The 13,770-nt window shown below is 36.0% G+C and overlaps 1 protein-coding gene across 8 annotated transcripts in view; it reads left to right on the top strand.

Annotated features, from left to right (window-relative positions):
• The window catches only part of TBL1XR1 (TBL1X/Y related 1), a 173,460-nt gene that overhangs the window by 120,326 nt on the left and 39,364 nt on the right, over positions 1-13,770 (top strand). For 3 of the 8 annotated variants that reach the window (XM_055381791.2, XM_063704394.1, XM_055381792.2), the window contains one exon: positions 8,849-8,951. The exons of the other annotated variants lie outside the window; for them this stretch is intronic. In XM_055381791.2, the coding sequence (XP_055237766.1) occupies positions 8,894-8,951 (58 nt within the window). In that variant the 5' untranslated portion in view covers positions 8,849-8,893. The remainder of the gene's footprint in view (positions 1-8,848; positions 8,952-13,770) is intronic. 8 annotated transcript variants of the gene reach the window in all.

Raw genomic sequence — 13,770 nt, 5'->3', positions numbered from 1 at the left:
ACCAGAAGGAAAGACAGTGTGTTGCGGGAGCAGTGCGCCTTTACTGCAGCTTCCACACTCCCCTACACCTTCTCCTAGTAAAGTTTGGTAGCAAATGGGGTAAGTTTGGCTATGAAGCCCACTCTTCACTGTATTGTTCCTTTATATTAATGGATTTCTATATTGCTACAGTGTTAAGGGCCTAGAACAGTGGCAGGCGTGTAGTGTAGTACTCAGTAAAACATTTGTTACATTCATGATAGAAAAACTAAATTTAAGTAAAATGATTGAATCTTTCCAAATAGAAGTCCATTTATAGAAGTGTAGTCTCAGAAAATTTATAATTTTCATTCCTCCAATATGTTTTAGAGTTAGTAGATGCCATGTGTTATATCAAAACTAGAGCTTTGATACTCTGATATTTATGGCTTTTAAGTACCTTTTTTGTTTATTAAGTATAAACTTATCAATATGTATTCCAACATGAACTCAACAGAAACCAAACTAAAGATTTAGGTTGTGTTAAAATATGACCAGTACTGTGGGCTAAGGAGCCTGTTTTCCAGTTTTTCCAGAGAAACTCTTTGACAAAAATATTTGTCACCAATATTGCCATGAGGGACTCAATAGGTCTCAAACATTTTGGTCTTAGGATCTTGTTACAATCTTAATTTATTGATGATCTCAAAGAGCTTTTGTTTATGTGGGTTATAGTTATCAATATTAAATGTATCAGATATTAAAATGGAAATTTTGTATTACTTACTAATGTATTTTTTTTCTTTTTTTGAAATCAAACTCTCTCTTTGTCACCCAGGTTGGAGTGCAGTGGTCCTGTCTTGGCTCACTGCAACCTCCACCTCCTGGGTTCAAGCGATTCTCCTGCCCCAACCCCCCAAGTAGCTGAGATTACAGGTGCATGCCACCACACCTGGCTAATTTTTGTATTTTTAATAGAGACAGGGTTTCGCCTTGTTGGCCAGGCTGGTCTCGAACTCCTGACCTCAAGTGATCCACCCGCCTCGGCTTCTCAAAGTGTTGGGATTACAGGCGTGAGCCACTGCGCTTGGCCATTTCATTCATTTGCAAGAAAATGTCTGCCAAATCCCCAGTCTGAATAACTATATTGTCATTTCTTCTTTTTGAAGTATAAACGCTGTTCCATGAAAAAAGTGGCTAGTGTAACTTGCAATTCAAACCATTGCAGTCCTGTTTTTTGAGACAACCATCATTTTAGTATGCAACGGAAGTAACTCTGTTACTTAGCACTTTGTTACACACGTAGCATATTAAAAAGATGTGTATTTGAACATTTAAGATTTTCATAATATCACCTTTTCTGTTTCATTCAAGGATATTCTTCAGGGAATTTTTTTTTTTTTTGAGTGCATAGTGGTGAAAAAATACAATGACTACTAGTAATACCATCAGGTCTTGATTCGTAATACTAAGGTGTGAGCAGTTTTACCCACTATTGCTTTGTAACATTGGTGCAAATGCCAATGGAGTGAAAAATGGAGGTAATATCTTAGTAATACCATAAAAGTAATTTTGACCTCACAGTTCCCTTAAAAAGTCTTGGGAACTCCAGGGGTCTATGGATCCCAATTACTATGCTAAATAAAAAGTTGATCACATTTTGTTACTAGTATAATAGAATACCATATCTGATTTTAAGTTTTGAACACCTTGAACAGCCTTAACAGTGAAGTACATTGCTGTGTGTCTTTTAAGAAAGAATCTTCTAAGAAGGTACTATTCTATTAAGAAATATTAAGAGTTAACTTTGCAGTTAGAATCTGTAACTTGACTGGGTGGGGCACATATAAGGAATGTACACAGTAGGGCCTCAGTGTGGTTATGGAGTGATGTACTTCTCTTCTCCCCAGCCCATGTGCCCTGGGGGCTTTTTTGTTGGCCTGTTTTTTAAATAGTACATTTTATATGACAGTACTGCCAACTGTTTTCTCTCATCCTGTGAAATTGACCTATGAGACTTTCATGGTGGATTTCTCCTAGTTTTCAATAAAAGTTGGAAGCCTTCTCCAATTTATGTCAGTTATCTTTACTCCATATTCTTTTCCCTTTTTCTTCTGGGTTTACTAGTAGCTGGGTTGTGTGTGAGTGCACATCTGTATGTGTCAGTCTGTTAGCTGAGTACTAAATTTAGTTTGCATCGTTTTCACTCGATCTGAGCAAGCATTTATTGCCCTGGGGGGGATGGATGTTGATTTCCTTACAGTTTTTTTTAAAACTATACTTTGATACTTGGGCTGTTATCAGTCACATATTTCTGCTTCCTGAACAATCTTTTGGACATTTTTACTCTAGCCCTTCCAGCGAATTGACTGAGTATAACCAATCCATGGACACAAGTTTTGATTTACTTACTAGTCTGAGTTACTTAGGATTTTTTTCCCTCATGAGGAACCAAGGAATAACCACATCTTCTTCTAATACAGTGTTTCATAAACATTACTGTGGGTAGTATTTATTACCCTGGCCTCCTTTTCTCTTTGTTCTTCCTATAATATTTGAGTTTTAAGCAGAGTTCCCATCTATTCAGGTGATTAACTGTCCTTGTAAAGCTTTAGCATGTGTTCCACTCTTTAAGATTCTTAGATGAAACCCTGTCTCTACTGAAAATACAAAATATTAGCCGGGCACGGTGGCGGATGCCTATAGTCCCAGCTGCTCGGGAGGCTAAGGCAGGAGAATGGCGTGAACCTGGGAGGCGGAGCTTGCAGTGAGCCGAGATCGCGCCACCACACTCTAGCCTGGGCGACAGAGCGAAACTCTGTGTCAAAAAAAAAAAAAAAAAAAAACAAAACAGATTCTCAGAACATGTCTGTTCCAAAGCTAGAATAAGTAGTTAGTTTTAGTTGATAAAGTCTCATTAGCTTTCTATTGTAATACAGATTCCTATTCAGACACACTCAGTATTTTATGCTAGTGAGACAGATTTTTGACAGATCTTGATTTTAGTTTATTTTTATTTATTTATTTTTTTTTGAGACGGAGTCTTGCTTAGCTGCCCAGGCTGGAGTGCAGTGGCGCGATCTCAGCTCACTGCAGCTACCATCTCCTGGGTTCAAGTGATTCTCCCATCTCAGCATCCTGAGTAACTGGGATTACAAGCACCTGCCTCATGCTGGCTAATTTTTGTATTTTAGTAGGGATGGGGTTTCGCCATGTTGGCCAGGCTGGCCCTGAACTCCTGACCTCAGGTGATCCACCTGCCTCGGCCCCCCAAAGTGCTAGGATTACAGATGGGAGTCACCACACCTGGCCAATTTTTATTTTTCATATCTGACTTTCTAATTTTTTGCCAGACTGACATTGCTTTACCTTAAGTTCTGTGACTGATTACTGCTTAGTAATTGAAAATATGTACCAGAAGTATGACCTATCTTCTTATCTCTTAGCATTTTCATTTCTTGTCCTTCTTTGTTCCCCTGTTGATATACCTTGACTGTAATTTATTCAGTTATTCCATACATATTTATTATTTCCTAGGATATGTATTTTTATGTTTTAGAAGGATCTTAGTTATAATCTGTGTAAATAATCACTTTTATACATTTAGGAAGTTGAAGTCAATGTCTGTGGGCAATGAGGCAGCTCATCAGAGGTCTTTTGGGTATAAAAAGAAATAAATTTGTAGCTAATGACTCTTGGACTTAAATCAAAGTTGACTCATCATATAATGGATGCTAGTTTACTGCTTTCAAGCCTCAAGAGCTTTGCTGAGACTTTTAAAAATTGCTTAATTGAGATTATGAGTCAGTGTTCCCTATCATCAAATAAACAACAAATATTCTGTTTTTTAAAAAAGCATTTTGTGAAAACCATTCTTACCTGTGGGCTATACAAAAATAGGTGACAGGTTGAATTTGACATACAGGCTGTAGTTTGCAGATCCCTGGCTTAGATCACAATTGAAACCAATTTGATACTAGAAGTCTCAGTTAACTAATGAATAATTGATTTAGTGTGTTGTTTTTCCTTCCTTCCTTCCTTCCTTCCTTCCTTCCTTCCTTCCTTCCTTCCTTCCTTCCTCCCTTCCTCCCTTCCTCCCTTCCTCCCTTCCTCCCTTCCTTCCCTTCCTTCCCTTCCTTTCCTTCCTTTCCTTTCTTTCTTTTCTTTCGTCAGAGTTTTCCTCTGTCGCCCAGGCTGGACTGCAGTGGTGCGATCTCGGCTCACTGCAACCTCCACCTCCCGGGTTCAAGCAATTCTCGTTCCTCAGCCTCCCGAGTAGCTGAGATTACAGGCCTGCGCCACCATGCCTGGTTAATTTTTTTGTATTTCTTTTTGTAGAGATGGGGTTTCACCATGTTGATCAGGCTGGTGTCAAACTCCTGACCTCAGGTGATCTGCCTGCCTTGGCCTCCCAAAGTGCTGGGATTATAGGTGTAAGCCACCATGACCAGCTGGTGTACTGTTTTTTTTATGTCTTTATATGTTGGTGTTTATTAAGGTTAAGTCTTAATAAACATCATGTGCAATAGGTACTGAAATATTTCTTAATGAGATGAGCTTATTGTTTTCCCTTTTCCTAATTCCTGGAGATGTCTGTCTGAGATCTGACCCTGAGTTTGGTCTTCTAATACATTTTTTAGGCCTATAAAAATGCTTTCTTAAAAATTGCTTTATGACCTCATACTCTCAGGTAGCTTGCAAGGTTCCTGTATACAACTCTGTGACTTATACTGACTCAAGTCTTTGAAGTTTAGAAGTAGAGGAGACTGTCTGATTCCATTTTCTCATTTTATAGATGACACAGAGACCCAGAAAATTCGCATCACTTGTCTAAAATCATATAGGCCATCCAAGATGTTATTTTTAATTTACATCCGAGCTCTGGATTCCAATGAAAAAGAGAAGGAAAAGTAATTTAAGTTCGTCACATCTAAGTTATAATTATACTTTAGTTTTGGACTAACTTATGTTTGTAAGATAAAGTAATTTCGATTACACATTTGACTTTAGATCATGCAAAGAGTGTCCAGATCTCTTAAAAATGTGCCATAGCTAGGAGATTTAAGAAGATAATCTTATTTCTTTCTTTGTGTCCATAACTCTTTCACTGTTTTTTTCAGTCATCTAAATTTAAAATTATGTAATCGAGGATCACAGTTGGGCCCTGGCTTCAAGAATGGAATCAGAAAAGAATATGCTGTCTGTCTTGGTTGAGGGTGACATTTAAAGTAGTACTTGATGTGTAGAAGAACTAGGAGAGGATTAAATATTTGGAACAGTAGTTGACCAGTGAGTATATGCTGAACTCAGTTTTGTGATGCTGAAAATGCTGTACATATTCAGTTCACTGAATAGTCGTAGCTAGATTGCCTCACTAGTCCTGTGTTTTTGTAATATTTGCTGAATTATTGGCTACAAAGTTATGCAGTAAAATGATATTTCATGGTGAACATTTACAATATTAAGTGAACTTTTGAATATAGCCACCAATTGGCTAAATATTAAGACTAATTTTGGATTTGCTTTTGGCTACTTTAATATAGCTATGGTTTGAATTAAGTAGTTGATTGCCTATAAGTGATTGGAATTTTAAATAAAAGCTTTTATGAGTATACAAGTGATTTCTGAGAGGAGGAAAGTTACGAAGATCTAATTTTTGGGAGGATCTCAGTTACTATTTAAGAATGAGTAAATATGATCAGGTAGAATATACAAATAAATCCTTTGTGAATTTAGGAAGTGTCTATTTTGAATATCCTGTTTATTTAATAAGCCATAAGCTCTTTGAGGGCAGGACTTCATTTATGCATGATATGCTCTTCATCAGGCCTGATACCTGGGTGGTGAAGTGTAAAGACTGGATGAGTGTCTCAGTGCTGTTTTGTGACCTAGTTTAAAGACAGTTGTTCTAAAAGATACCATAATGGAGGAACTATAGTGGTAAGTCTTCTTGTGTACTCTTTGAGATCTGATTCCTAGTATTTAGTACTCGTGCGGGCAGGTGAAGACTACATCACATCCTAGAGCATTCATTTGGCTATATAAATAAACCATAATGGACAAGTTCTGCAAAGCCTTATTAAGTCCACTCATGAAGTAGTGGCATTTTCTCTAATTTCACTCTTTGGCACATAGGCTTTTAAGTTGTTCTAGAAGTAAGCCTTTCAAGGTCTTTTTCCTTTAAAAAAAAAAAAAAAAACTTACTTTTAATTGCCGGGAACTAATATAGCACTATGATCAATTAAATAATCAGTTTATAGCAGTTTGGACAGATAACTTTCCTGCTCTTATTTGGTATTTTTTATTATGACTTAAAAATATACTAGCAATATATATTTATTGCAGGAATTTTTAAAAGCAATAATTTATATCATTTTGATTTGTATTTTTCTTTGCCCTGGAATGCATTAGGTGGTGCTGAAGCATCACTTGTTACTAGTTTCAGCTGGGAAATTGATGGCCTTTGCTAATCAGAATGAGCATTGTGAAGAACCTTTGCAGGTTGGATACTTTCATCCAAGTTTTGGACTGAATGATATTAGGGGAAAAGAAAATTTACTCTGTTTCTTTGTCAGTCTGTTTCAGTTGGATTCCACCTAGCCCATCTCATTTTGGGAAATCCTAAAAATAAAATAGTTGCTAATTGTTCCCTGTGACAAACATATTCATGATTGATCAAATTATGATTTAATTTCTTATAATTTTATCATGGATGGGGTTGGATGTTTTGTTTTTAAAGTCATTCAATTTAGCATGCCTTCAGAATTGACTGAGTGCCTGCTATGTGTGCCGAGCACAATACCACACCTTACTGGTGGTTAGGCTAAAGCTGAACAAGGTGTCCTGCCAGAACATTTACCATCTAGTGTACTATAGTACATCTAGACCAGTGCCCTGGGCCAGTATCCTCAAAAGAGTATTTGACTTATTCCATTAAGCATGTAATAAACATTCAGGTTATATAAAGTTAATTGTACTCTTTGAATTAATTTTTTTGGTGAAGAGGGTACCTTTTCTTTAGATGAAGATATTATAATTGTCACTCTTCCTCTGTGGTTTCCCATCTCAGTAATTGACAGTACCAACCGTTCAGTTGTCCAGAGAGAAACCTTTGATTCTTTCCTTTTCCTCAACTATGCCTCAACTATGCATCCAGTCAGTTACCATTGAGTCTACCTTCTAAATATTTTTGGAACCCCAATGTTCCTCTGTGACAGTCCAGGATTTAGTCTTCTCCTGAGTTACTGCAATATTTTCCTAATTTGGCTCCCTAATTCCTCTTACTCCAATCTAGCTTCTTTATAGTCTGTGCTTCTCCCTGCTCTTCCTGAAACTGTTTAATGGATTTGTTTTCTCTTAGTGCTGCCTTGAAGGTCCTCCTGAATATAGTTTCTGCCTGCATTTCAAGCCGTACTCGTCTCTGTCCTCACTCATTCCTTCCACACCTGCTGCAGCTCATGGGATGCTCCTGTTCACTCCCTCCCTTCCCCAAGCACCCTTGTTTTCGGGCCCCTCCTTTAGTCTGAATACCAAGGACACTTCTTCTAAATGTGTTCCTAGACTGCTAACTTTAGTTAGGGCTTCTTCTGTGTGTGTCCACTAGAAAATTGTCATTGCCTCCCATTTGTCTTTCTCCCTATGAGATGCAAGCTTGATGGGTGGTACTTAGTCACCACTTTGTCCTCAATGTAGGGCAGTAGCAGTTTGTCACCTGGTAGCCTACTCAAATGCTTGTTAATTTTTGATTTTTTAAAAAAATCTGTTAACTATATCATAAAGAAATCCATGATGTCACAGGACAACCAGCATAGTTCCACGTTAGATATTTCTTTATGCTGAATAGATGTGAATATATCATTTTTAAAGAGGAATCGGCAAACGACACTCTGTGGACCAAATCTAGCTCGCTTTCCTTTTATAAGAATCACAAGCAAAGAAAGGTCTTTACATTTTTATAAGTGCTTAGGGAAAAAAAAATCAGAATAATAATACTTTATGATACAATGATATTATGAAATTCAAATTTCAGTGTCCATAAGTTGAGTTTATTGGAACACAGCCACACTCGTTTGTTTACATATTGTGTGTTGCTGCTTTTGCACCACACAGCAGAGTTGAGTAATTGTAACAGGCTGTATGGCTGATAAAGCCTGAAATATTTATTGTTTGGCTCTTTATATAAAAGTTTCCTGACCTCTCCTTTAAACCATTTCTGTGACATGAGGACAAATAAGTATAATTAGATATATTTGAGTCATGCCTCAGTTTTCTTTTTTCCCCCACTTCGTGTTAAGGTTTAAGTATGTCCAGTAAAAGAGCATCATTTGAGTTTTGGGAACTGTATTCCAGCCTATCTCATACATACCTAGAGCTTTTTGAGACTTGAACATTACAGATGAGATGTTGAGAAAACAGAGACTTCATATCCTGCCAAGTTTCATAGATAAAACTGGAGTGGATAACTCATGGTTCTACCCCACCCAATGGTCTTTTCCCAAGTAACTAATATTCTTTTTTAACTAAATCAGCCTTCTTGCAAATAACTAACATTTTTTATTTTTAAAATTTACTTCTTTTTACAGTTAAGGAGAAAAAGTGAGCAACTTTTTATGCTATTTGATAAAATCATTAAAATATTATGCTAAAGCCCTCTAAAAAATTTTGTTTTATTTTTGCCAGTATGTTACTTTGAAGAAAAATAACACCAGCCATGTTTTGGTTGTATAATCATTTTCCTAACTATTGGAAGCAACTTTGTCAGGTTTTATTATTAGGCAATGTAGAACTTTCGTTTTACATCATTTAATAAAATCAAATGGTTTTTACAACATTGTTTACATCTTGTTTAAATATTTTACTGAGAAAATAATTAACTTTGTTTTATTTTTAGGGTTATATCCTGTGTTGTGACCTCATGGTTTAAGTGGGAATAAAGATGAGTATAAGCAGTGATGAGGTCAACTTCTTGGTATATAGATACTTGCAAGAGTCAGGTGAGTACTTTTATAAAGTAAATAGGCCTCAAATTATTTTAATATTCTCAAAATAATCTTTTATGCATTTGAAATTTGTATCAGTCCAAACCGTTGAACTTTGTATGTTTTCTTAATGTCTGGACTGCCATTTTAAAGCTATGTTTTACTGCATGGTTTAACTCTCTGACTCTTTCAAATATGTTGCAAACAAGGCAATTATTTGTAACAGTTTGGCTTTCGCTGTTCAAAGACCATTTTTATAATCTGTTATGAGGTGAGATTATTGCATATGTTTAGTAGGAACATAAAAACTTTTAGCCACCATCAGTTTGATAATGTATATCCAGAATTCTCAATTAAATGTTGTTGGTCCTAACTGTAGTTAGTATTTTGGAAATTAAATTAACAGTATTTTCCTAGAATGCTTTCAAAATTATTATTTGAATTAAGTGTATCCTTGATCTGAATTGTTATTATTGTAATGGGAGTAATTATAAATAGAAATCATTGAAAGCCATTTGCAACTAATATTAAATCAATCAGTGATCTTCCAAGTTTTATTGATAGATAAAACAGAAGGAATACTGCAAGGGGAAATGTGGATGGATTAAGCAAAAATTTAAAAGTAGAAGAGGGAACATGGTTGGGTATGGGTGGAGGTATAGGATGGTGAGAAAGATTAATTGCAATGGAAATGCCGATTGCTACTAAAAAATGAAAGCATTTGGTGATTTCAAATGTCATGGTCTAGAGATTGAATTTTAGAAATTATGCCTTAAAGTTACTGTAATGTTTTAGCAGTAAGGTGAGGTGCCCCATAAAAAAGATAATTTTGGTAGTCAAGTGTGAGGGAGGATGGAAGGATAAAGTAGAGGTCTAAGCTTGTAGAATATTGAGCCCTCAGTTTATGGTTTTGAGACTTGAATCATTCTTCTTGTATGGCATAGTTAGTTGTCCTTTCCTATACAAGGAATACAAACATGGCTTTCGGTCTGAGAGCCTGTTGCTTGCTGAGATGTTCCCAGCTGTTCTTCAGTGCTGAGCATTTTTTGGGGGTAGGGGTTTTCTATTCCCAAGCACCATCACTGCCCCTGTCTGAGGTGTAACAGCTGTGAAAGTGATGTCCAGAAGGACAGGGAGGGAAAGAGATTAGTATCCAAGCCCACAGAGAATAATTTATAATGAAGCTTTGAAGTTAATAGCTCTTGTTTTGTTTTCTTTGTTTAAACTGGTAGACTGGTACTGAAGGCAGATCTAAAGAATGTTTTGAATAAGATAAAATGATTAATAAAGTGAAAAAGTAGTGACTAGTGATTGTTAGGTATGTAACTTGTAAACAAGTTCAACAATTTCAAATACTTGTGTTTGAAAGTTGTGTAGCACTTTGAACCCAAATGGAAAAAATTCGTTGGGTTAAAGCAAACTCTTCTTTCTGCTTTTAAATTTAATCACCTTTTAAGCCAGAGCTTTGAGACTTTTGGACACTGGAGCAAAAACCATTGTGAAGGATCAGTAGATGGGAAATATATTGTAAAGGCTTGTTGGTGTATGGTAAAGACAACTATTTAGGTTGAACCATATAAAATTACTGCTTTTGGAAGTTAGAAACAGTTGAATAGCTCAGCACTACCTTGTGGTTCAGTGGTGTTAATGAGAGCACTAATATTTTTCTTTTTCTAAACAAAAGTCCACAAATTGATACTTGATGTTACTGTAAGAAAACAGTAAAAAGGAGCAGTAAAATAATATTCTCAGTTAATTTCTGAACGAGTAGATTAAATATTATCAAAAGTTGTGGGTTTTTTTGTTTGTTTGTTTTTTGAGACGGAGTTTTGCTCTTGTTGCTCAGGCTGGAGTGCAGTGGTGTGATCTCGGCGGCGGGTTCAAGCGATTCTCCTGCCTCAGCCTCCCGAGTAGCTGGGATTCTAGGCATGCACCACCATGCCCGGCTAATTTTGTATTTTTAGTAGAGATGGCGTTTCTCCATGTTGGTCAGGCTGATCCCAAACTCCCGACCTTAGGTGATCCGCCCACCTTGGCTTCCCAAAGTGCTGGGATTACAGGCATTACACCCAGCCCAAAAGTCTTCTTAAACTTGCTTTTCTTCTTAGAGAAAAAACCCTTCAAAATTCCATGTTTTAAGGTGTTTTATGTTGAAATAAAAATAAACCAAGAATTAAAAAAAAATTTGTATGGTAGACTGATATATCAAGTTCTCCATAATTGTTTAGTATGTTCTTAGGTGTCCTTTGTGTATTCTTTAGAAAGTTTTAGACTTTACAGTGTAGTGGTGATGCTAAATCACATGTCTAAAAATGTGCAAATCAGTCCCTTGGTAAAAATTGTAACTTCCTGTTTACATTATGATTTATAGGGAAAGATCAGACTCAACTGATGACATTTTGACTTACGGCAGTTTTCCCAGGACTGCAACTTGCCATAAATTTAAGAACTGCTTATGTTAAGAATTCTGAAGTTTGAGCCCCTGACTACCTGCATCAGAGTCACACTGAGTGGGGCCTGGGAATCTGCATTTTACAAATGCCCCAGGTGATTCTTTTGGCTTAATAAAGTTTGAAAGCCACTGGTCTATATTAGTTGTAGGACAATTAGAACTTGACAAGACAATTGGCAAGCATTTAGCATATTCACAAAATCTTGGCAGAAAAATTATGCTGAGTATTCAAGATAAAGTAGAAAACATGGAATACATGTATATCTGCTGAGGTTTGGGCTATGAGAACATATCCTAAAGAGGGGCTGCCACTAAAAGTGTATATTTGTGTTTGTGGGTCAGGCGGAATAATGAGATAGCAGAAATAATGAGGCGTTTTTATGTCTTAAAGGGTGCCATGAGATATTTATTTGTAATTGCATCCAGAAATAGGATATGGAAGAGAGTTTGAGAATGTTACAGTTCTGTGAACTCAGGACAGGGTTCAGACAGAACTCAGAATCTCACTCATAACAAATGCCCATAGTAGCTTTAGATCTGGGCACTTGCCACTTATTCCAAAGCTGTTTTTTGGTTCTGATCTCCAATTATACTTAAATGTGGCTACTTTTGCAACAGGTCCTAATTCAGAATCACCAAGTACAGTAATGTCTGGGTTGTTTTGGGGATTCATCATATTTATCACCACAACCTACAAATGATACTTATTGAGAATTAGTCATTCAATATCTAAGAAATGCGATATAAATTACTCTTAGGTTATAACTATGTTTCTTGAAAGATCTAAAGTAATACCGAAGAAACTGGAATCTTTATACTGCTGCTTTCCCGGCAATAGAGCACTGAATTGGATTAGGAGACAGCAGAAAAGGAACATCGTGGCAAAGGAAGGATTTGTGCAGAGACATTCAAAGGACTGGTTTGTGAAGACTTCCAAAAAGCAAAACAAAAATTTCCGCCTGGCCTGTCTCATTATCAAAGACTGTCCAGAAACACATTATGAAAGTTTTTATGTTTTGATAAATATGTGGTTTAGTAATACTTTTTTTATGTAAGAACTTTTAACATTTGTTCTCTGCATATTGTTCAGTGTTGACTGTGGTATCTGTCTGCAGGGGGAAAATCACTTAAATTGTTCTAGGCTGAAATATTTTTTACTGTTGTCAATACTAGAAGATACTGTCTGTTGAAAGTTTCCCGCCTCCAAAATTACATAAATTCTGAGATTCATTTTTCTCACCTATAAAATATGTTGCTGTGGAGAAGGGATTTACATTGTGATATTCAGCCTCAAATATTTGATGGACATCTCTGTTTTAAATAAACCATCCCTCAGACTCATCAAAACTAATTAAAGAAAAATATATTTATTGTAGGGTTTTTATTAACTATTGTAACTTTTATTTTTTGCAATTTTATCACTAGAAAGTTCACCCTACGCAAATTTCTTTGGTCCTCACCATTCTGCCTTTTTATGAAGTAGACTTCCCTATTCAACAAATATTTCCTAGGGAATAAAATGATTTTTTTCTCTTTAGAGATGACTTGAAAATTGAGCGTATTTAATATATGATACTGTAAGTAACAATTAACTTGATTCAAAAGTATTGTTCCTTTAATTAGTGTTTGCCCAGGGGCATTAATTTCATTGCCCTAATAACTTATCTAGCAACCATATGCAGATAAATACTTACTGGTACATGCCAAGTTGCATATAGTAGAACCTGATACAGTGTTAATTTTAGAGGCACTAAGCTGGTTTGGACCTTTTTAATCTCTCCCCCACCTTTTGCGTCACCATTGACTTCTTTAGTTATTTGCAGTTGTGGTTTATTTTTTTTCTGAAGAAATAGTTTCTGGCAGTTATTTTTGAACTTTCTGACACCTGGTTTTCTTATAAGAAAACCTGTTTTCTATAAGAAGATGTCATTTTATCTTGCTTCAGTTGTATATTTGCTTTAGGGAAAGAATTCTTGATACTGGGTTTAACTATTACATGTCTAAGAGCTCTGTAAGTTCTTCATTTATATTGTACTTGACTGTTGGAAGCTATGAAACAGTTGCATCTTATAATTGAAAGACTTAACTGGAATTGCAAAATCAAAATGTCCTTGTTACTAAAATGAGTAACTTTCTAGATAGTGATTCTGAATATTATTACTTTTTAAAAATTTATTTAAAAAATAACCGATGATGCATACTGTCTCCATTTATAAGAAAGGTGGTATATAAGAAGGAAATATATAAAATCTGTATTAGGGTTCTCTTGAGGGACATAACTAATAGGATATATGTATATATGAAAAGGAGCTTATGAGGGGGAATTGACTTACACAATCACAAGGTAAAGACCCACAATAGGCTGTCTGCAAGTTGAGGGGC

Source organism: Gorilla gorilla, chromosome 2, assembly GCF_029281585.2.
Source record: "Gorilla gorilla gorilla isolate KB3781 chromosome 2, NHGRI_mGorGor1-v2.1_pri, whole genome shotgun sequence".
NCBI classification, from domain to species: Eukaryota; Metazoa; Chordata; class Mammalia; order Primates; family Hominidae; genus Gorilla; species Gorilla gorilla.
The sequence above is the reverse complement of the archived record's forward strand: the minus strand, read 5'-3'. Positions and strand labels throughout refer to the sequence as shown.